Source organism: Pseudorca crassidens, chromosome 15, assembly GCF_039906515.1.
Source record: "Pseudorca crassidens isolate mPseCra1 chromosome 15, mPseCra1.hap1, whole genome shotgun sequence".
NCBI classification, from domain to species: Eukaryota; Metazoa; Chordata; class Mammalia; order Artiodactyla; family Delphinidae; genus Pseudorca; species Pseudorca crassidens.
In genome coordinates this window covers 70,975,460-70,999,122 of record NC_090310.1, presented here as the reverse complement: position 1 = coordinate 70,999,122, position 23,663 = coordinate 70,975,460, and the positions used below count along the sequence as shown (strand labels likewise).

Here is a 23,663-nt window from a genome sequence, read left to right as displayed (position 1 = left end):
ATCTGATTCTTGTACTTTTTTTTTTTTTTTTTTTTGCGGTACGCGGGCCACTCACTGTTGTGGCCTCTCCCATTGCGGAGCACAGGCTCCGGACGCGCAGGCTCAGCGGCCATGGCTCACGGGCCCAGCCGCTCCACGGCATGCGGGATGTTCCCGGAACGGGGCACAAACCCGTGTCCCCTGCATCGGCAGGTGGACTGTCAATCACTGCACCACCAGGGAAGCCCTGATTCTTGTACTTTTTGCGTAACTGTGAGCCTTTGGGCAATCAGACTGCTCTGACCCTTAGTTTCATCACTCTTAAGATAAAAGGATTGCATTTCCTGAGCTTTTAAGTTCCCCACTCCTTCACTTTGCTTCAGCCTTTACTGTTCCTTCAAACTTAGCCTGTCCAAAGTAGAACTCATCCATCTCCTCTCCCAAAAGATAGTTTTTGTCCCTATTCTGTAAATGAGAAACTAAGACCCAGAGATATTGAATAAATTGTACAAATCATGCTACCCTTATGTTCAGAACCTGGATATCTTCACTAAAGCCTACAGGTATTACTCTTCCTCTACAGAAAGCACTAAAGTGTAACGATTCAAAAAGATACTGCATTACTGGTGAGGTCTCTTGAGACTGAATATGAGTGTCATTTGTAAAGCCCTCTGTCTTCCTACATAAGGTTATAGCTTGGATTTTCAGGGCTCTGAACTTTGAGTGGGCTTGGCTGTCAGAAGATCGGTTTCTTCAGTCCTGTGTTCACAGATGGGATCATTCCTGATCTGGGTCAGCTGACATTATGGTGTAGGGTCTAATGACGGAAAAAAAGTGCAGTCAGGTTTTACTTTACAATGTGTTATTTGATAAGCTCTGATAATGCCTGGCCATTTGCTTCTACTACTACTGTTAATAGTGATTCTTATCGAGCAAGTTGATTTTCATCACCAGATTAGGAGTTGAAATGATTTTCTCTGATTGAAGAGATGAACTGGGGTTTGGAGTTGATTTTTTTCCTTTGGTATTATGCAGATGTGTCTCATTCATCATTAAGATCAAAGTGTTTGGCTGTGTGATCCCAAAGGTCCCATTCAGTTCTGATTCTGTGAATGCAGCACTATTGAAATGTTTCTAGTCGATTCTAGAGAGCTTCCTTAGTTTACACCTTTACACCATCTAGGTAAAACAGATTATTGTGAGGAATTATGGCAGTGCTAGACATTGGTTGAAGTCAGTAGCAATGAGTTTAAAGTCCTGTTATTTTGCAGTTGACCAATAGGAAGCCTCTTAAAATGGACATTTCTAATACTCTTAATCCAGTAACAAGAGTTTTCTAGAAGGTTATTGCTCTTACTGCTAATTATGCCTTCTCTCATAGACAGGGATTAAAGTCACTACTCTTGATTTGCTTTTTGGCTTGCATTACCCATATACAGGGTAACAAAGCTTTTAGTGTAACACTTTGAATGTTTAAAACACTGTTCTTTTGAGGAGCGAAGCATCTTAAGTTAATGTTTGAGGCGGTAATTGTACTTTCAAGCTGGCAAAACAAAGCACTGCATCAGTTTGGAAGTCGCGATGGTACTGGTGTCTTCTCCCTAGTTATGTCGGCAGGTATTTCGAATTAGGCACCTACATTTTTGGAGAGAAGGGTTTTTAGACTAAACCTGGTATATATACCAGTATGATCCTTCTCTTTTGACCCACCATTGATAAATCCATGTGTAATATTAATATATTTATTCATTCACAAAATACTGTCCTACGAATTAGATATATAGTAGTATTCAAAATAGATGTCTTTGTTCTCATGGCCCTCTTCATCTTGAGAGATGTGAATGCTTTTGACTTGTAGTCATGAAATTAAGGTGGTGTGTTATCTCTAGCCTGTTGCAGAGAGCATCATAGCTCACCCTATACAGATTAGCTCTAGCCTAAATTATACACAAAAGATAACTTTTCAGAGAAATAGATCTAATCTAAAAATTCTCTACATTCCAAAAAAACTTTCAGGCATCAAAAAATTCATGTATCTGAACCAAAATCCTCATTTTTTGTTGCTGTGCCACCTTTGATAGAAATATAAAACTCATTCAGAGCCTTGAAAACAAAGAAAAATCCTTAAAATTGTTACAGAGGCGTTTTCTCATGCCAGTTGGACTGTTTTGGTTGAGTAGAAGTGTTTCTACTAGATCACAGTGTCGTCTTTGAAAGGAAAGAGCCACCGCCTGTCGTTTGAACGCTCTTCTATTGTTGGTTACTTGGCACAGCCTTAGGAGACTACAAGAGTAAAACATCAGAGTCCCAAAAAACGAATTATTGAATGGTGAACATGTTAGCCGTAAAAAAAAAAAAAAAAAGAAGAAGGGTTGGAAGATAAAGTTGAGGAAACCTCCCCAGAAAGCAGAACACAAGATTTAAAAACATTTTTTAATGTGAAAATTAGAGGTACAGCCCCGAAGGTCTGTCTTTCATATACAATAATAGAAGTTCCATTACAAGAAAACAATTAGGGAGGAAATTATGAGGAAATAATACAAGAGGATTTCTCAGAACTGAGACAGGTGTTTCTAGTTTGTGAAAGAATTCACCAGGTGCCCAAACTCATGGATTAAAACAGCCCCACAGTACATCATTGTGAAAAGATGTTCCCTGGGGCTAAAGCTTTCTATGGAGGAAGAGAGGTTACAGATAAGGGATTAGGGATCACAGTGGTTCAGATTCCTTAACACGTGGTGGAAGGAACAGGACAGTGGTGAAATGCTCTCAAAATTCTGAGGTGATATCCGTCTCCAACCTGTGATTTGCTACCCACCAAGCCATCAAGGTGGACTATAAACCTAGTGAGGCATGAAGGTCTCAGAAACTTACCTCTCGTTCATATATTTCCTGGTCAGTTAGTGGACATTGTGATTCACCAGAATGAGAGAGTAAACCCTCAGAGAGAAGAAAGAAACTTGGGAGTTCACTCCAGAGGAACAAAGGGAATGAATCCCCCAGGAGGATGGTGATGAGAAGTCCTAGGAAATGTGCCTTTGAAACAGATTGAAGAGAGTTGTAACACTCCAGATATAATGATCCAAGGGGGAAAAATGAACTTAGATTGAGAGGAATTTTAATTTTAAGGCTTTGGAGAAGCATTTTTAGATAAGTTAGTGATTCATAGAAAACAAAGCAAATTTCTAAATTTTTAAATTTAAAGGTACTTACTATCTTTAGGGAAAAAATTACACAAAAAAGAAAATTTTAGCATAGTATATAGTTCATGTCTTAGCTGTGAATTGAATATTGATTTAATAATAATGGTAATAATAACTATATTGGGAAGGTATGCTTCATCTTCCATAGCAGGGGGCTACCTGTTTTGTAGTTTCTTTGGAACACAGACCAACCCATATGTTAGCATATTGTCTGTGGCTGTTTTCATGCTACAGTGGCAAAATTGATTAGTTGCAACAGAGACCATGTGGCCTGCAAAGCCTAAAATGTTAATTACCTGACCTTTTATAAAAACATTTGCCAACTCCTGTTTTATAGGGAGAAGCTGATAGAATAATGTTTAAAATTGGAAAAAACAATATACTAGCACTATTAGCGTGTTTTTTAGAAATTTTGTTTATTTATTCTGAAGTATAGTTGATGGACATATTTTGTTAGTTTCAGGAGTATGCTTCAAAATCAGGGAGTGTGATACCTTCAGCTTTCTTCTTCTTTCTCAAGATAGCTTTGGATATTTGTGGTCTTCTGTGGTCCCATACAAATTTTAGGATTATTTGTTCTAGTTCTGTGAAAAATGCCATTGGTTTTGATAGGGATTGCATTGAATCTGTAGATTGCTTTGGGTAGTATGGTCATTTTAACAGTGTGATTCTTCCAACCTGTGAGCACAGTATATCTTTCCATTTATTTGTGTTGTTTTCAATTTGTTTCATCAATGTCTTATAGCCTCAGAGTACAGGTCTTTCAGCTTCTTTGTTCAATTTATTCCTAGGTATTTTACTCTTTTTTTTTTTTTTCCGGTATGCGGGCCTCTCACTGTTGTGACCTCTCCCATTGCGGAGCACAGGCTCCGGACGCGCAGGCTCAGCGGCCATGGCTCACGGGCCCAGCCGCTCCGCGGCATGTGGGATCTTCCCGGACCGGGGCACGAACCCGTGTCCCCTGCATCGGCAGGTGAACTCTCAACCACTGCGCCACCAGGGAAGCCCTATTTTACTCTTTTTGATGTGATTGTGTTTTCTTAATTTCTCTTTCTGATAGATCATTATTAGTGGATAGGAATGCTATAGATTTCTATTATTAATTTTATATCCTGCAACTTCACTGAATTCATTTACTAGTTCTAATGGGTTTTTGTTGGAATCTGCAGGGTTTTCTATATGTAGTATCATGTCATCTGCAAATAGTGATAGTTTTACTTTCCAGTTTGTTTTTTAAAAGTTCTACTGAAGGTCCAGGCAAGGCTCACGTTGGGCTAGCTTGGGTCATATGTTCTTTTTTTTTGTTTTTTAATAAATTTATTTATTTTTGGCTGAGTTGGGGCTTTGTTGCTGTGCTCGGGCTTTCTCTAGTTGTAGCCAGTGAGGGCTACTCTTTGTTGTGGTGTGCGGGCTTCTTATTGCTGTGGCTTCTGTTGTTGCGGAGCACGGGCTCTAGGTGCGCGGACTTCAGTAGTTGTGGCGTGTGGGCTCAGTAGTTGTGACTCGCGGGCTTAATTGCTGCGCGGCATGTGGGATCTTCCCGGACCACGGCTTGAACCAATGTGTCCCCTGCATTGGCAGGTGTACTCTTAACCACTTTGCCATCAGGGAAGCTCCTTTCCAATTTGGATGCCTTTTATTTCTTTTTCTAGTCTGATTGCTATGGCTAGGACTTCCAATACTATATTGAATAAAAGTGGCGAGAGTGGGCATCCTTGTCTTGTTCCTGATCTAAGAGGAAATGCTTTTAGCTTTTCACTGTTGAGTATGATATTAGCTGTGGGTTTGTCATATATGACCTCTATTATGTTGAGGTATGTTCCTTCTGTGCCCACTTTGTTGAGAGTTTTATCATGAGTGGATGTTGAATCTTGTCAAAAGCTTTCTTTGCATCTATTGAGATTATCCTATGATTTTTATCCTTCGTTTTGTTAATGCGGTATATCACTGTTGTTTAGAAATATTTTGGAAAGTAGTAGAAAGAATAGCTACAGATCTACCTCTGGGAAGAGTGAGTCAGGAATGGCGGGGAGTAGAGTCAGGGGAATATTTTTTGCTTTAAGCTTTATATTTTTGAATTCTTAAGCTAAGTACATTTTTACTTTGAAAAGGTATGAATGATGAATGCTGAGAAATTGGACTAAAAGAACAGAATAAACAGGAAAGGAAAAAAGATAGAGGCCACCAATTATGATGAAGAAAGTAGGAGCTCAAAGCCTTTTCTGTAAACATAGCTTTCCCATTTATTCACTCACTCATTCCACAGATAGTCATTTATGAGTCCAAATGTCAGGCACTGAGCCTGCTGCTGCAGGACAGAGTCCCTTCCCCAGAGGGTGCTTAGGCCCTTAGCCGATGGCATGCACAGACAGGGAAAAGATGACATGGTGATATAGCTGCTATGGCTTGGTGCTTCTCACGAGTTGCTTTCAGGGTTTAGGTAAGTCGGGTAAGACATCCCGGAGAACATGACACCAGAGTTGAGTTTCGAAGGATAAGAGACAGGAGTGGAAGGACAGTGGAAGGATTTCCCTGGTGAGGCATAGCTTGAACCTCAAGTATTCAGCACAGTTGGGTGAATGGTGGAAGGTAACATCAGAGCAGCAGACTCGGAATAGAGGCCAGATCGCTTATGCAGGGCTCTGTGCCATGAGGAATTTGTTTTCCTTTTTGAAGACACTGCAGAGATATGATCTGATTTTGTTTATACTTTAGGAAAACATACTCTTGGTCCAATGAGGGTAATGGCATGAGGGTAGAAGGTACTTAGAGTAGAGACACTTAGGAGGCTAGAGCTGGTAAAAAAAAAAATCCCCCTGCCAAAAAAGTGGTAATAAACTAAAGAGGTGGACTGGGGAGGAACCACGGGATTCAGGAATTAGGAAGGAGTTAAGGGAAAGGGAAGTAGTTAAGGATGACTGAACTCTGGGCTGGGTGGCAGGTCATGGGAATCTAGCCTCTAGTGGGGGACATAGGAGCAGGTGTGTGTGTGTAAAGGCAGCACTGAGTTGTGGGGTTTTTTTGTGGCATCTGTGGAATACCTAATTGGAACTGGCCAGGATGTGGATGGACATGCCTACCTGGAGGTCAGAAGGAGGACTTGGATTTGGAAATGTGCAGTGGTCCTGGTGTAGAGTTGAAGTCTGGGAGTTGAGTGGAGAACTCAGGGAGCCCTTGTGGTATTAAGCGTGTTTAGCCCTGGGGGCACTGACATTTAAGGGTTAGGCCTTATAATAGGAGGAGCCTATGGAGGAAGCTGAGCTTTGGAGGCCTGCAGTCAGAGGCAGGGCAGGAGAGAATGGCTTCCAAGAAACCAGTGAGACGAGAATTTTAAAAGGAGGAAATGGTCCATAGTTTAAAGTACTGCAAGGAAGTCAGGCTAAAGCCTTGGATTTGGCAGCTAGGGAGTCATTGCTAAGAACAGCTTTAGGGAAGTAATATGGGAGGAAGTGAAAATGCAGGTGTGGGATTTGTTGGTATAGTTACTGTTCTGAGATAGAGTTGAGCCTGTTTCTTTGTTGAGAGAAGAGCTGTAGAAAGAGAGAGGCTTAGTGACGATTTAAGGAAGTGATTCTTCATGGAACAGATGTTTATGGAGCACCTGTTATGAGCCCAGTGCTGGTCCAGACTCAGGAAGTACAGCACGAACAAAACAAAGCTTACACTCGTGTGTGTGCGTCTCACAGGTAATAAATTTATAGTCAGCTAGACATAATATAATGTCAGGTAGCAACAAGTGCCAGGATTCTTCAGCTAAACTGGGCTGAGAAGATAAGAGAGTGCGGGCGGGGGTGGGGGGAGTAGCGTGGCTGGGGAAGACTTCAGGGGTTGGGTGAAGGCTGAGGGGCAGCCTAAACGAAACGAGGAGAGACTGACTGCAAAGTAATCCAGAGGCTGAGGTGGCTGAGAAGTGGGAGAGGATGGACCCCCAGTACTGATGGAAGGGTAGTTGTCCTCAGGAGAGGGGGCCACCTTCTCTCCTGTGCCTGGCAGGAAGCCCACAGGACAGGCGACACTAGAGGCTGCCAGACAGCTCACGTGCACCGTGCGACAGACACTGGATTCTGAGCCCTTTACGTTCTCCTGATGCTCTCTGAGGTGTGGGTGTTGTCACCCTTTTTTATAGGTGAGGAAACAAAGTCTGGAAGAGGTTTTACCGGCTCTGGCTCATCGTTCTTAGAGCCTGGATCTCCTCTGCTTTTTGGCACTTCTGACCCTCGCTGTTACCCTCCCGTGGGCTGCTTCTGGCCTAGCAAAGGACGGAGATAAATCTGTCTAGTTTGTGCAGGTTGGGTGGGGAGGTGGGAAGTGAGAAGTTGAGGGATACCGCGTCCATCGGACCCTCTTTGTGGTCCAGGATGTCTGTCCCGAGTCTCGGTAAGAGGTGGCCCCTAGGAGCTCCTCGCTGCCTTCTTGATTCGCTTTTCTCAGGTGGGTTGTTATTCCGCATGTCCTGTGCCTGCTCCCTTCTCACATCCCCACACCCCCCGCCAGCACTGTGGAATTGCCTCATTTGTGCCTGCTGCCCTAAGGGGGCCATGAATCGATGATAAAAGTACATGGTCATTGTGGAAAACTGGAGGTAGATCTGATTTTTGAAGTAGCTTCCCACTTACTCTCTGTCCCAAAGTGCCTGATAGCGTGGAAGGGATTTGGTGGCCTGTTAACAGCGAAGGTCCCCATCCCTTCTGCCATCAGCTGTGTCTTCTGCTGTCCCTGTGGATATAAGGACCACGGCAGGGTCTGCTGTGTGTGCACTTGTCCATGTTTCCGTAAACACACACTCTTGTAATGAAATAGACCCCAGGTGGCAGAATTCTCCAGATAGAGTAAATTTAAATAATTTCCGTAAATGAATGGTAAAATGGTGTGTACCTGATGTTTTATTATTTTTTAAGTGTCCATAACACAGCACTGAGGAACTTGGAAATGGCGCAGGCACTGGGGCAGAATTTTTGAACTGGAAAGAGAAAAAGTAATAAATTTCAAAATATTATTATTGAAACCTGGCACCCATTTTTCTTAATTGAAGCATCGTGAGGTAGGTGAGTGTAAGAAGGAATGGGAATTTTTATATTGTTTGCTTTTTATATTATTAGCAGCTAACCTTCTTGTGAAGGTAATTAAATGCTACTTTCATACATAAGCATTGAAAGGCAGTGAGGAGTCCTCCCAGTTTTCATGTAATTCAGAAATTACACACTTTTCTTTTTTACATACACTTTTTCCTCTTAACAAATTTCCTGGTTTGTCCACACAGTTAGGAGTTTCAGAATATATTTGTATTAATTAAGTTGTGGGACTCTGAAATTACTGTTTTAATTTTTACTTTATCGACCCCAAAAGATCTCTCTAATCACAACTTTTGGGTGATGGCAGCACAGTAGCAGAGGCTCCATGTCCAGTGGTGTGCAGAAGTACCTGCTTTAGGGTATATCTGGTCCTCCATTCCTGCTACATAACATTTAGCTTCACGAAAAGACTAGGTGGTTTTGTATTTTTCAAACGTGTGTCATCAAAGAGGTAAAAAAAAAAAAAAAAAAGTAGAGGTAACTGAAGAAAGAGTGCATTGTAAACTACTAGGTGCTATTTGGAGAAATAAAAGTCAACAAAATGTTTATTGAACACCTATTGATTTTTTAAAAAATATTTAATTTAATTTATTTATTTGGTTGCGCTGGGTCTTTGTTGCGGCAGGTGGGCCCCTTAGTTGTGGCTTGCCTGCTCCTTAGTTACACACGTGCATTCATTAGTTGTGGCTGGCAGGCTCATTAGTTGCGGCTCTCAGGCTCCTTAGTTTGCAGCATGCACGTGGCATCTAGTTCCCTGACCAGGGGTTGAACCCAGGCCTTCTGCATTGGGAGCTCAGAGTCTTAGCCACTGCGCCACCAGGGAAGACCCTATTGATGTTGTTTGTATCTGTTATCTTGTGGAGTGGCTGTGAGCTGGTGTGTAGCTGTCCGTCCAGGTGCTAGAGATGGTTTCACAGTAACAATGTGAGGTTGGCCAAAGACTGCTTCCAGTGAACTAGAGCAGTTATTCTTACAGCATCATCACTGGGATGCACTTGGATTTCACACACACTGTCTCTCTCAGAGAATGGGGTGGGGGTTATCTGTGCAGCGTGAATATCCCTGAGGGTGCAGGTGGCAGTATCTTGCATGTGAACAGATGGTGGAGGGGCAGTAAGATTTGGTTTAGAATCTTTCACCCAGCTCTTTTCCTCCAACCCTTGTCTCTGCTGAGTAACCACATTCAAGCCACACTTGCGTCAGCCTCTTCCCAGTCTTTCCAGCTTGTGCTCATGTGCCGTCTCTGATCTTCCCAGGCCCTGTGATGACACGGGCCCAGGGAATGGTGGGCCCGTGTGACCTCCATGGCCCTCTGCAGTGCCCGAGCTCTGCCGTGACAGGCGTTTTCACGTTGTGCCCTACCTCACCGCTGAGCTTCCTCTCAGATTTATTTCCTGCTGGCTTATTTCCTTGGGATGGATCCCTGAAAGCGGAACTGGCAGATCAATGGACTGTGGCAGTTCATAGATCTAGTGGCACGTTGCCTGAGTGCTTTCAGAAAGCCTGAAACAATGAAAGGTGCCATCGCAAGGACCAGGGTTCTGGACCAGCCCCAAGTTCTGGGTTTCCTAAAATAGCGTTCTTTCTGTTCCCTGGGATGCCCTTAGTGCACTTCAGTGACCTCTCAAGCCACTTGCCGGGCTCTTGTTGCTATGGTGCTGAAAAGTCATTTATGAGAAAAAGTTCAGGTGTCATCATGGGCATTACAGTTGGAGTGGGGATGGGGCTTAAGTCCTGGGTACAGTAAAATCACTTAAAAAGATCATATGAGGGCTTCCCTGGTAGTGCAGTGGTTGAGAATCCGCCTGCCAGTGCAGGGGACACGGGTTCGAGCCCTGGTCCAGGAAGATCCCACATGCTGCGGAGCAGCGAACCCTGTGCACCACAGCTACTGAGCATGCACTCTGGAGCCCACGAGCCACAACTACTGAGCCTGCGTGCCTAGAGCCCATTCTCCGCAACAAGAGAAGCCACTGCAATGAGAAGCACGCGCACCTCAACAAAGAGTATCCCCCCACTTGCTGCAACTAAAGAAAGCCCATGCGCAGCAACGAAGACCCAGCACAGCCAAAAATAAAAGAAGTAAATTTATTTTTTTAAAAAAAGATCATGTGAGATATTGGAATGGAACTTATTTTGTCAATTTAAAGTGCACATGGTTTAAAACATCAAGTAATGTAGGAGAGCTTATGATGAAATGCAAGGGTGCCCTGTCCTGTCTCACACCAGCTCCTCTCTCCTTCAAGACAACGACTTTTAACTCTTTTAGCTCTATTTTATTGTGTATATTTCTTTTTATTTATTTATTTATTTTTGGCTGCGTTGGGTCTTCATTGCTGCACGCGGGCTTTCTCTAGTTGCTGCGAGCGGGGGCTTCTGTGGGGGCTTCTCACTGCGGTGGCTTCTCTTGTTGCGGAGCACCGGCTCTAGGCATGCGGGCTTTAGTAGTTGTGGCACATGGGCTCAGCAGTTGTGGCTCGCGGGCTCTAGAGCGCGGGCTCAGTAGTTGTGGCGCACGGGCTTAGTTGCTCTGCTGCATGTGGGATCTTCCCCAACCAGGGCTCAAACCCGTGTCCCCTGCATTGCCAGGCAGATTTTTAACCACTGCACCATGAGGGAGGCCCATATTGTGTATATTTCTATTTCTTGATTTCCAATTGTAGATACTACTTACTGATTTTCTTCCAAAAGAAATGAGGTCTTTGCTTAGTTCTACCCCCTCTCCACCCCCCTCAATATAGTCATGTCATTATTTTTGGCTCCTCTTTTAATTTCCTTCTTAATTTAATATGCCAGCATCTTTTATAACTTATTTTATCTACAAAGACAGTATCTTTTTGACTCCACTCCATCTGGAGCAAAAAACTAGGGTTCAGGATGGGAGAAGGTAGGTTTTGGCCTATATGTAGGCCTCTGGGGGGTGCTGGGCTAGAAGACCACTAATTGTAAGTGTTCTGGAGAAGTAATCCTCTATTCTGTGTTTTCCTCACGTGTCGCAGCTTAATCTTGAGATAATCTAAAATGTTTCATTTTGGATTTTAGCATAATCTTTGCCTTTTTTATGTTTTACAGAAATAAAATAATTGCCTTTAATAGATGATAATGAAAATACAGAAGAAAGAGAAGCAGGTAAGTGGTCACATATCTTCTAAGGGAATGCATCCAGCATACACTGGTGCTTTTTTACAAGAGGAGATGCTGGCAGTTTGGGCTTATCTCCTAGCCTCTGCTGCCTGTTTCCCATTCTCCACGTGGTAACTGAGAGCTCTGTTCTGAATGACTTAATATATAGATTTTTACTATGCACAGGTCAGCTCTATATAGGAATAAATGTAATGAAGATTGTAGATCAGAATATTATTCAGAATTAGCTATGCGAAAGAGAAATAGCTTACCAAGTTTTTATAAAGGGAGAAGTGATCGCTTCTTTATAGTTTACATATTTATTATTTTCGATGTTTGGTTAAACTAAAAGCATTCACTTACAGAATTCTTATTTATCGTGATGTGCTGAAGTTTTCTCCTGCAGAAAATAGTGAACTAATTGGAAGTTTGTCCCTGCAGAAAATAGTGAACATTAACTGTTTGGCATTTGGTTTCCTGGAGGGGAGTTGATAAAAACATTTGGCCCTTGTGACGCATCCTACTAAAATCTTTTTCCTTAGTTGGTATTTATGTGTTCCAGGTGATTACGTTTTCAGAGGATCCCAGAGACCTAAACCAGTGTGGCTCAGGGAGGTGAGATGAGGGGACCTGCCTCTGTCTCTTAGAAACAGGCTGTCTCTGATGGGCTGGTTTTCCTTTTACAGAATTGAATGACAACCTGGTAACTGGGGAGATCTGAATCCCTGCCCTTCAGCTGGGACCCTATGCAGAGAGGTTGGGTGGGACCAGCCACTTTCCTCTCTGCTTGTAGAGCACTGAGTAGTCGGATACAGGGTGACCTAGGGATATGGTTACAAGGACTACCCTCTGTTCTGTTCCCAGTGGATAGGTCCTTGTGAAACCAAAACAAAATGGCCTGTTTGGGGAAAGAATTGAGTCACCTGCTGCTAATTTTAATAAGAAGAGCAGTGCCTAAACACTATCTACACGCTGGTTTCCTCCTGTCCTGGCTCTGTAGAGTCAAAAGTTAGTACACAAACACTGTAGAGAGTGCAGTTCCATCTGCCAGGATTTTACCCTATGGATTTACTCAGATGGGTGTGTAGGTTTCATTGCGACTTTGTTTATTATAGCGAAAATGGAAACGAACTTAAATGTCCGTCAAAAAGGAGACTATAGGCGTGCCTCGTTTTACTGTGCAGGTATTATTACATTTTTTACAAATTGAAGGCTTGTGGCAGCTCTGCCTTGAGTAGGGCTATCAGCACCATTTTTCCAACAGCATTTGCTCACTTCGTGTCTCGGTGTCACATTTTGGTAATTCTCTCAGTATTTTGGAACTTTTCATTATTATTATATTTGCTGTGGTGACCTGTGATCCGTGATCTTTGGTGTTACTATTGTAATTGTTTTGGGGTGAACTTCACTGATAAATGTCTGTGACTGCTCCACCAACTGACTGGCTGTTCCTCCATCTTTCACCTCCTCCTCCGGTTTCTGAGCCCAGGAAACAACCATTCCTTGAGACACAACAATATGGAAGTTAGGCCACTTAATAACCCTACAGTGGCCTCTAGGTGTTCAAGTGAAAGGACCAGTTGCTCGGCTCTCACTTTCGATCAAAAGCTAAAGGTGATTAAGTTTAGTGAAAAAGGCACATGGAAAGCAGAGAGGCCGCAAGCGAGGCCTCTTGTGCTAAACAGTTTAGCCAAGTTGCGGATGCAAAGGAAGAATCCTTGAAGGAAATTAAAAGTGCCGTTCCAGTGAACACGCAAATAAGAAAGCACCACAGCCTTATTGCTGACATGGAGATAGTTTGAGTGGTCTGGATAGAAGATCAGACAAATCACACCATTCTCTTAAGTCAAAGCCTAATCCAGAGCAAGGCCCTAACTCTCTTCAATTCTATGAAGGCTCAGAGAGGTGAGGAAAGTGTAGAAGAAAAGTTTAAAGCTAACAGAGGTTGGTTCATGAGGTTTAAGGAGAGGAGCTGTCTCCATAACCTAAAAGTACAGGGTGAATCAGCAAGTGCTGATGTAGAAGCTGCAGCAAGTTATCCAGAAGATCTAGCTGAGATAATTAATGAAGGTGGCCACACTAAACAACAGATTTTCAGTTTAGACAGAACAGCCTCCTATTGGAAGAAGATGCCATTTAGGACCTTGATAGCTAGAGAGGGCAAGTCAGTGCCTGTCTTCAAAGTTTCAAAAGACAGGCTGACTCTCTTGTTAGGGGATAATGCAGCTGTTGACTTTTAGGTTGAAGCCAGTGCTCATGTACCATCCTGAAACTACTAGGGCCCATGAGAATTATGCTAAATCTACTCTGCCTATACTCTCTAAATGGAAATTACAAAGCCTGGATGATAGCATATGTGTTTACAACATGGCTTACTGTATGTGTAAGTCCACTGTTGAGGCCTACTGCTCAGAAAAAAAGATTTTCTTTCAAAACATTACGGCTCATTGACAATGCACATGGTCACCCAAGAGCTTTGATGGAGTTGTACAGCGAGATGAATGATGTTTTCATGCCTGCTCACACAGCATCCATCTGCAGCCCATGGATCAAGGAGGAATTTTGACTTTCAAATCTTATTATTTAGGGCATACATTTTGTAAGGTTGTAGCTGCCATAGATGGTGATTTCTCTGATGGATCTGGGCAAAGTAAGTTGAAAACCTTCTGGAAAGGATTCACCATACTAGATGCCATGAAGAACATTTGTGATTCATGGGAAGAGGTCAAAATGTCAACATTAACAGGAGTTTGGGAGAAGTTGATTCCGACCCTTATGGGTGACTTTGAGGGGTTCAAGACTTCAGTGGAGGAAATAACTTCAGATGTGGTGGAGAAGACAAGAGAACCAGAATTAGTAGTGGAGCCTGAAGATGGGACTGAATTGCTGCCATCTCATGATAAAACTTGAACAGTTGCTTCTTATGGATGTGTATAGAAGGTGGTTCCTTGAGATGGAGTCTACTCCTGGTAAAGATGCTGTGAAGATTGTTGAAATGACAACAAAGGATTTAGAATATTACATAAACTTAGTTGATAAAGCAGCAGCAGGGTTTGAGAGGATTGATTCCAATTTTGAAAGAAGTTCTACTGTGGGTAGAATGCTGTCAAACAGCACTGCATGCTACAGAAAACTGTGCAAGGAAGAGTCAGTTGATGTGGTAAACTTCATTGTTGTCGTATTTTAAGAAATTGCCACAGACACCCCAGCTTCAGCAACCACCACCCTGATCAGTCAGCAGCTGTCAACACCAAGGCAGGACCCTCCACCAGCAAAAGGACTATGACTTGCTGAAGGTTCAGATGATGGTTAGCATTTTTTTTAGCAACAAAGTATTTTTATTTTAATTTTTTAAAATAGAAAACATAAAGGAACTTTAATATCCAGTCAGGGCAAAGAATACTGGATTTAATGACCCATTAATTGTGAACCACTTTAGGTTCTTCACAGTAACAGATGTATTTTAAAGTAAAATTTGAATGCATATTGCAGAGAATGAATTCATTTAAAAAACTTTATAATTTCCTTACCTGATACTAATACCAGTATGATTTTTAGACTGTAAATTTTTTAAATGATTTAACACTGAGAATAAGATTTAAAGCAAAGTTAGCAATGTTCCTGAATTACAGATTTGTTCAGTAGTAAGCCTTTGAGTAATAGTACTTTCTTCTCAAAAAGTAGTCAGTGTACAATTTAGAATTGTGCAGTAAGAAAATATTGGCTAATAAAAAGTGGTATTACTTGAGATAGTCAAAATGAAAGAAAAACTATACTTTTGCTTGGATTATTTATGCCCAAATAATTTACCCTGCAGTCCACAGATGTATAGGGCATAAAATATTTTTGAATAAGAGAAAAGCGAGGGTCCTAAAATAGGAACATAAACCAGAAGAATCTAAAAACAGCATCCTGTTATTTTTTGAGTATTTAAGCTGCTTTTGGTTGCATGCCCTGATCTGTAGAAGGTTAATTAACAAGGAAATAAAATTTCCAAGTGTTTAAAAAATTTGCTCATCTTCTATAAAGCAAGTTTTAATGTGTCAACACTTAAAAAATACACAGTGACTTGATGAAACATCAGTACAACTGCATAGAATTGAGCTCCAGAGAATTATACATTTATGAGCTGTCTTTCCTGGGCTCTGGTTTACAGGAGTATTGGCTTAGAGACCAGCTTAGAGCCATCTGCTCCTACCTGGAGGATACAGGCCAGGAAACTCTTAGGATTATATGGGCCTTTTCTGTTCCTAAATAAAACACCAGGAGCTCTCTGGTCTTAAAAACAACCGAGCATCCAAATATGTACACTGGGGACCCTTCCCCTTTGTGAGTCAAAGAAGAGGAGAGTTTGTGACTTTTGCTGAAAACAAAACAAAACAAAATCTCCCACAATTCTTCTAAGAGACTGAAATGTACTAGAAATTTCAAAACTAGAACAATGCCATCAAAGATTAAACCTCTGAATGCCACCCCAAAATAATAAAATTGGGACCTCCAGGAAAACAGGTACCAAAAGAATCAAAGTAATGAATGCACTGAGGATTCCCCTCTTTGAAGGCTGTTTAAGGAGGTAGGGTTTCACGGGTTTTTGTTTGTTTATCTTTTGGCCTCTGAACATTTAAAAAATGCTTTGCCCGTCTCGTCATTTAGGCTAATTTTGGAGTTCACAAGAAACCCTAATACTGACATAAGGATATTCTACAGTTTCACAGCTATCATTTGTACATATTAAAATCAAGTTGATTTACTCTTTTTGAGTAAGTATAACTAGAATATGGCAAATTAATATATTTCTTTACATACAACTTTGTGTCTCAAAGTTCTTGAAAAACAAGAGCAGATAACTTTGTATTCAAAGACTACCAAAGTGTGCATTTGATATTTATATGCAAACAAAACCTTATGAATCTCCTGTCAATTCTGCATGATGCCTTTAAGGAGGAAATTACATACAAAGTTGCTAACTGTGCAAAATGTTAAATTGCTAAAACATTTTACATAATGAAATGATACATGTAAATGTAGAAGTTGACACATGAAATTAACATGGGTTCATAAGAACTTATCACATTTCAGAGATTTTCTTTAGTAACAAGTTTTTATTTTTATATTTCCTGTACACAGCAAAGTTTATCACAGAAGGTAACCCTTTTAAACAAATTCAACAGGGAGTTCTTGAGGCACCTTCTCATATAAAACACAAGATGAATGCAATTATCAATCCATCTGAGAAAAGTTTTCAATCTAAAGATCATTTTTTTCCATTTAAGTATATTTTATAGAACTTTGATAAGGCAAGACAAATTGTGAAAAAATGTAGATACAAAAATGATGTAAACTAATATCTTATATTAAAAAGCCCCAAAGGGAAAACTGGAGATGGGGCAGCTCAAACAATGCCTATTTCAGAAAAACCTAAAATAGAATTGTGCATAAGCTGAAGATTACAAAGAACTTCTGGACTCGGCACAGTTTGGGTTTTCCTTTTTTCTTTTTTTTTTTAGTCTTTATATTACAGGTTTTAAATCATATCGGGAATGCAAACTAGAACTGCCCACTACTTCAGTGGAAAAAGTTCAACATTGTGCGGTTTTCTGCCTCTATTTTTAAAAAGTGGCAGCAATCCCTGCATTTGTATATGAAACAAGGATTTGAGAAACTTTATCAAAAAAGGTAATGAAGGCAAAAATTGGCAGACATCCAGCATATTGTTTCTTTTTAAAACAATGTGGATGGTAATTTCATGATTAAAAAATGAATCTTTTAAATAAATACATTGTATCTGACATTTGCACTGACTGATTTGATAAATCTTTAAGTAAACAAGGGCTTTACTACACTCCCTGTAGCCTTAAGCCACTGGCTTTAGGTTCTGGAGTCCTTTTTCACTGGGTTTCATACACTGCGACTCTGCAGACTGATTAGGCATCATGCTGCCATTCTGTCCTGGAGGCGGCTGCACTCCATAATTTGGTCCCATCCATGGTGCAGAAGACTGTTTAAATCCCTGCTGGTTCCATAGCTGGCCATACATTCCATATGCAGGTACTTGCCAACCATTAGGCATATACTGGCCAATTTGTTGTGTGTTCCCATACCACTGGCCCCAGTGGCCGTAAGCTTGTGGATATCCAATTTGATTCTGCTGTTGCATGGGATTTATCATATCAAGAGTTTCTTTGCCCCAGTAGCATTTCACAACATGGCCTTCAATGGTAGTTCCATTAACAGAAACAACTGCATGTGCTGCACTTTCATGGGAATTGAACCGAACAAAAGAATATCCTTTATATGGAAAGACTCGAAGTTCCATTATTTGTCCAAATGGCGAAAAAGTCTGACGCATTAGTTGTTCTGTTAGCCCAGAAGTGACATCTCCATCATATACAGTACAGTTGCTTGGACTAGACTGATTTACGACCTCATCATATGATAGCTGTTTGGTGTTTGACTCATATGTACTCTTTGGAACTGGAGGCTTTCGGGTTGCCCAGTTAGTTCTGATTTGTCTTCCACCAAGCCACTGGCCACCCATCTGTTGAATGGAGTTTTCAGCATCCCATCTGTTGAAAAAGGAGACAAAGCCATATCCCTTAGACTTTCCTGTTGCCATGTCTTTTAGCACTTGGGCATCTGATATTCTTCCAAATGGTGCAAAAGCAGCTTTTGTATCTTCAGTTGTAATTTCTGGACTGAGATCACCAACAAAGACATGGAAATGACCTTGTGAACGCTGTGTGCTAACAACGGTACTACTGCTTGTATCCTCCTTTTGACTGCTGTGGGTTGTTGCCCACTTCACTTTGACTTCCTTACCCATTATCTTCCACCCATTCATAGCAGCTAGTGCTACAGCTGCATGACGACGCTCATAAAACTCTGCAAAACAATATGGATCATTTCCAGCTGTATCCATAATCATTCTGGAGAATTAAAGCTTCTGTCACATCTCAGGAAAGCTTACCGACATATAGAGTCTTAGGCATTTAGTCCTCCATGGCTGCTGCTGTCGCGGTGGCGCCTCCGGGTCCAGCTCTCTACCCTTTACTACCTCACAAATCTTTTGAGCGGCCATGGCTGCAAAATGGCGGAGTTTCTCGGCCAACTAGAGGTTACTGCGTCCCCTTCTTCAGCAGCAGTTACACTAAACCGCCCAGCCCAGCGCGAACAACAAAGCCTCGGGTCAAGATGGCGGTGAGCCGGGCACCTTAGAGCAGCCCGGGAAGTGACCCGGACCGCGCAGGCGCAGAAGAATCTTGCACTTTGGACCTCCTGTAATTTAATTTTTTTAAATCGGAGTACAGTGTCAAGCAATAAGATATTTTTAAATTAAGGTATGTAGATTTTTTTTTTTTAGACATAGTGCTAGTGCACACTTAATAGACTATAGTATAGTATAAACATAACTTTTGTATGTACCTGTAAACCAAAAAATTTGTGTGACTCACTTTACTACAGTATTTGCTTTATTGTGGTGGTCTGGAACTGAACCTGCAATATCTGTGAGGTAGGCCTGTATATACATCATAGCACATCTACCTAGTGGAATATTTTGCTGCTGTTAAAAATAACACATTACTGAAGAGAATCCCAAGCCCTCGAAACTACTGTCATTTATGATACATGGGCAGATTTTTATTTCTTAAAACAATCTGCAAATTTAATTTTTTAAACATTATTTAAGGTAAGCTTTCATTTCAATAAAAACATTCTTTACCAAAATTATCCCAACATGAATTTAGGTTCTTTTCTTTTCAAAGTTCATATTGAGACCTTTGGTATGTCAGCCAGTTATTACGTAACGTCAGTGAGATGGTTTTCATTTACACCTCATAGTATATGTTGATGAGCAGGGCAGAGTTTTTATTTAAAAGTTAATATTAGATAGGTGGAGGGGCAAGTTAATGAAGTGGAGGAGTTGATCCTGCTTCTCTTATAGGTACTGGTGACGGGCCATACCGACGACTGAACTGCAAGACGTTGCTGAGCATGCTAAAGCAATCCACGGGCTCTAAAACCTATCTTGTGACATAGCTTAACATATTTTTGTTTTTCTTGTTCTAATTCATTTTGTGCTCTGAAACATATACTTGAGAGGCCAGAGCAAAGTGATCAGGATGATAAAAGAATGTTGACTCATTCAACATGAGGTATGATAGATGAAACTAAGATTACGTAGCCTGAAGAAGGGAATATTTAAAAGTGTCTCTTGCAAAAGAGGTTGACTCTGTCTGTTGCTGGACCTGTAGGTGAGAATGGAGAGTTATAGGGGGACAGGCTTTAGCTCCATCTGAAGAAGACCGTCCTGAGAAGTTGAGCTGCCCAGCTGTGGCCTGCACCTTGTGGGCACTAAGCTCCCCACTCCTGGGAGAGACTGGAAAGCTGTTTGTTTGTGTGTCAGAGGCCAGGAAGTGGGCGTTTGGCCCAGATGACCTTAGTGGTATATCCTGACTAGAATCCTAGGGTTTACCAGGGCATTTATGTATGGTATTTATCTGTGGTATCAACATAAATAGTAGTCTAAGTAGATACAATTTTTAATTAAAATATTACATAATAGTTATATATTACATAGTGGTTCTTTCAGCTCATGTTACTGATATTACTCGATATATCACTAGGTGAAACAAACACGAAACAGTTTTTTAAAAATAGAAATAAGCGGCTGAGTTTTAAATTCTATGAATAAAGTGGCTTTGAGTCCGTCTACATGCAGAAAACATTGGAATAAACACAACCCCTTTTTTTTTTTTTTTTTGCGATACGCGGGCCTCTCACTGTTGTGGCCCCTCCCGTTGCGGAGCACAGGCTCCAGACGCGCAGGCTCGGCGGCCATGGCTCACGGGCCCAGCCGCTCCGCGGCACGTGGGATCCTCCCGGACCGCGGCACGAACCCGTGTCCCCTGCATCGGCAGGCGGACCCTCAACCACTGTGCCACCAGGGAAGCCCCACAACCACTTTTAAACAGTGAATAGAATTGCCTCATCTCCTGTCCTGACCAGAGGGTTCTGGGAATCTCTGGTAACAAGACCTTGGGCCAACATCAAAGTGGCAACAAAAGATCTAGGATCCGTGACGTTTGACAAGTGTCGCGTAGAGAATTGCCTCCCTCCATCTAACTTGGATTCACTCTTGAGACCCAAAGCTGGTATTCTGAGTATTGTGGGAAAAAAGCAGGAGTAACAGCAGTGAACTTCTTTCCACTTTTGATACAATTTATGGTTTTCTCATTAACTCACTGTCTTTTGCCTCAGTTATACCGTCCCTTTACTATTGATATGGTTTTGGATAAATTTTGCCAGTTTTGGGAAACTACGTAACATGTAGTGACCAAGGATCAAAAGTTCTCATTTTGGGATGAAAACGGAAATATAGTACCCACTGCTAACAAAATGTGTTCTTAGGATGGTGGTTGTAGGTCTTCTGGTAGCTCCCAAGCCCACATTTGATGTTCTTTAACCCTCATCTTGGCATCCTTCTGGGTAGAGTTGAAAAGAGATCACTTACTTAATCTTAAATGTTCTGCTGGATTGTTTGATTCTTCATGTATTATCCCATTCTGGTCTGGGGAACAAATGGATTTATAAAGAAATGGATAGAAGAGGAAAGTTAATGAGTTAACGGTTTTCTGGGGGAAAGGTTAGGGAGATACCCTTGGTGCTGGGGAGTGGATGATGGAAATAAAGTAGAGGTGGTTAGAGAGTCTTGCTAATTCTTATTCTGAGTTTGGTGTATGCAGAACATGAGGCAGTATCGTGAAGTAGTCAAGAGCAGTGGCTCTTAAAACCAGGAGTCAAACCCGGGTTCAAATCTTAGCTCTAGTACTCACTAGCTGTGTAACTTTGGGTGAGTTATTTAACCTCTCTGAACTTCTACTCTATAAAATAGAGTCAAATTTGGAACGATAATATACTTCCTCTTAGAGTTGTTTTGAGACATAATCTGTTTAAGAAACCTAGTATATTGCCTGATACTCATTACTTAATAAAATCAGGCATTATTAATGATCATTGCTGACATCTATTTTATCTTTCAAATATCAAAACAACTCTGAGTACTCAGAGTAGCTGTGACTAAAGGTCGAGATATATGAAAAGCACCGTTCCCTGCCCACACATAGTATTCCTAACTCCAGGCAATGGTCTTGCTGTGCCTTGGTATGTGGAAATGGTATTGGCCAGGGTTTGCTTAAGTTCTGGGCCCAGGGGCTCTAGTAACCCAGGACTACAGTGAAATTACAGGTGGGCCAGGAAGGAAGAGGTAGGAAAATAGTCTTATTCTCTCTGTATTTGTTGATCTACTTGGCTTAGAAGATGTCACAAAAACATTTTAGAAGAGGTCTCTCTTAGCCTTGGTTGGCTGAAACAAACATCATTGCACTTTGACAGATTAGATAATTGAATCACTTTGAGCCTTTGGTTTACTCATAAAAGCCATAGGTGTTTGGAAAAAAACCTCGTGGTTTCTAGAAACAACACTTGTTAACAAACAGGCACTTATTAAGTATTTTCCTTCTCTCTTCCTAACTCTTTCCTGTCAGCATTTAATTCAATAATCTACCTGCGCCCAGCTTTTGTCACCACATGGAATTAACAAGGTTTAGGTTGACTTTGCCTAAAGATTTAAAGTAGTCAAAGAGTCTTGAAACATCGTAAGAGAAAAAGCCACCACCACCCCATCCTGTTTTAAAAGCAAAAATATGAAAATAGAGGTGGAGACTTGACTGACAGGTTCAAGGGCTTTGGGGTAGAGGAGCTTTGCAGAAATTAGATCGTCAAATCTGTTGATCACTCTTCAGTCCTTAGCTTACCTGCTCCTCAGCAGCATTTGACACCTGTGATCATTCTGTCTTAAAATGCTCTCATCCTCCGGTTTCTGTGAAGCAACACTTTCTTACCCTTTTTCCCTCCTACATCACTGGCCTGACTGCTCCTTCGCCCTGCCTGTAGGTTCTTCCCCCTCCGGGGACCTTAAGTATTAGTGTTCCGCAGGTTAGGTCCTGTTTCCTCTTCTCTCTTTATCCATTCTTCTTGGGCGGTCTAATTTATTCTCATAGACATTTCCCTTGGAAAGTGTATCCAAGAGCGCCCTGGACACCTCTGCCTGAAACCGAACTCTTCTCCTCCTGGTGCGAACCAGCTGTGACCATGTGAGGAGCCATGTAGGACTGAAATACCTGCTTCATCACCCAAAGCACAGAACTCCTGGGTGTGGAAGGATTGAATATGCTGAATACAGGGGAAAAACTCACAAACACAGAGGGGACACAGAGACACATGCACACACTGACATTGTCCTTGTCCCTCCTCAGATGGGTCTTGCTCACTCAGCCTCAGCACAAATGTATTAGCCAAATGAATGAGTCCCAGTGCAATTGCAGTGTGATAAAGGCAAGGATATGTGGGGTTTTCTGTCTTTACTGCATTCCACAGGCAGGCCGTAACTATAAGGAGAAAGAGAAGGTGAAACAATAAGACAATTCTAATTCCAACTGGAAAGTAGCTTTGCCACCTGGAATGTCCACAGACCAACTCAGTAGTAGTAGTAACTACTTCTTATTTTGTATTTTCATTTTGTTATTTGGACTTTTAAAAAAAGACAGATCTCAAACTTAGTTAAGCTTGTCTGCTTTTTTGTGTGTGTGTGTGTGTGGTATGCGGGCCTCTCACTGTTGTGGCCTCCCGTTGCGGAGCCCAGGCTCCGGACGCGCAGGCTCAGCGGCCATGGCTCACGGGCCTAGCTGCTCCGCGGCATGTGGGATCTTCCCAGACCAGGGCACGAACCCGTGACCCCTGCATTGGCAGGCGGACTCTCAACCACTGTGCCACCAGGGAAGCCCCTTGTCTGCTTATTTTTATATTTAGTCGATTTCTTGATATTAAGTAAGTCTACACAGAAAACACTTTCCTCTCCCTGGGGAAGGTGGAAGACCCTGAAGCGATGGGCAGCAGGGGCTCCCTGGGCCGCTCACTGCTGGGTTGAAATTGGAGGAAGCGCTTCTGGGTGAAGGGTGTGCAGGGGCCTTTCCAGCCCGAGTGCAAAGTACACTCTGCCCTGCCCTCAGTCAGATGTAATCATAGTGCTGGCGCCTCTCATATTCTGCCTTTGATTCCTGAATACTGATGATTTGGAGGAGTGTGAATTGTCTGGCAAACAATTTTTCCTTCATTATTAAAGTCTATTACATCTATGTGAAAATTTTTCTATTATAAGTATATTGAAAGCAATATTCTCATTATTGAAAATTTAGATGTCTGTTTAATAAAAAAAATTTTAAAAACC

At 41.8% G+C, this 23,663-nt stretch overlaps 1 protein-coding gene and 1 pseudogene across 4 annotated transcripts in view; one reads left to right on the top strand and one right to left on the bottom strand.

Moving 5' to 3' along the window:
• Nucleotides 1–23,663, top strand: part of CHD6 (chromodomain helicase DNA binding protein 6) — a 210,268-nt gene that overhangs the window by 52,628 nt on the left and 133,977 nt on the right. For all 4 annotated transcript variants that reach the window (XM_067708164.1, XM_067708161.1, XM_067708163.1 and 1 more), the window contains one exon: nucleotides 11,327–11,383. In XM_067708164.1, coding sequence (XP_067564265.1) covers nucleotides 11,351–11,383 — 33 coding nt within the window. In that variant the 5' untranslated portion in view covers nucleotides 11,327–11,350. The remainder of the gene's footprint in view (nucleotides 1–11,326; nucleotides 11,384–23,663) is intronic.
• LOC137207845 (cytotoxic granule associated RNA binding protein TIA1 pseudogene) lies at nucleotides 16,956–18,378 on the bottom strand (annotated as a pseudogene).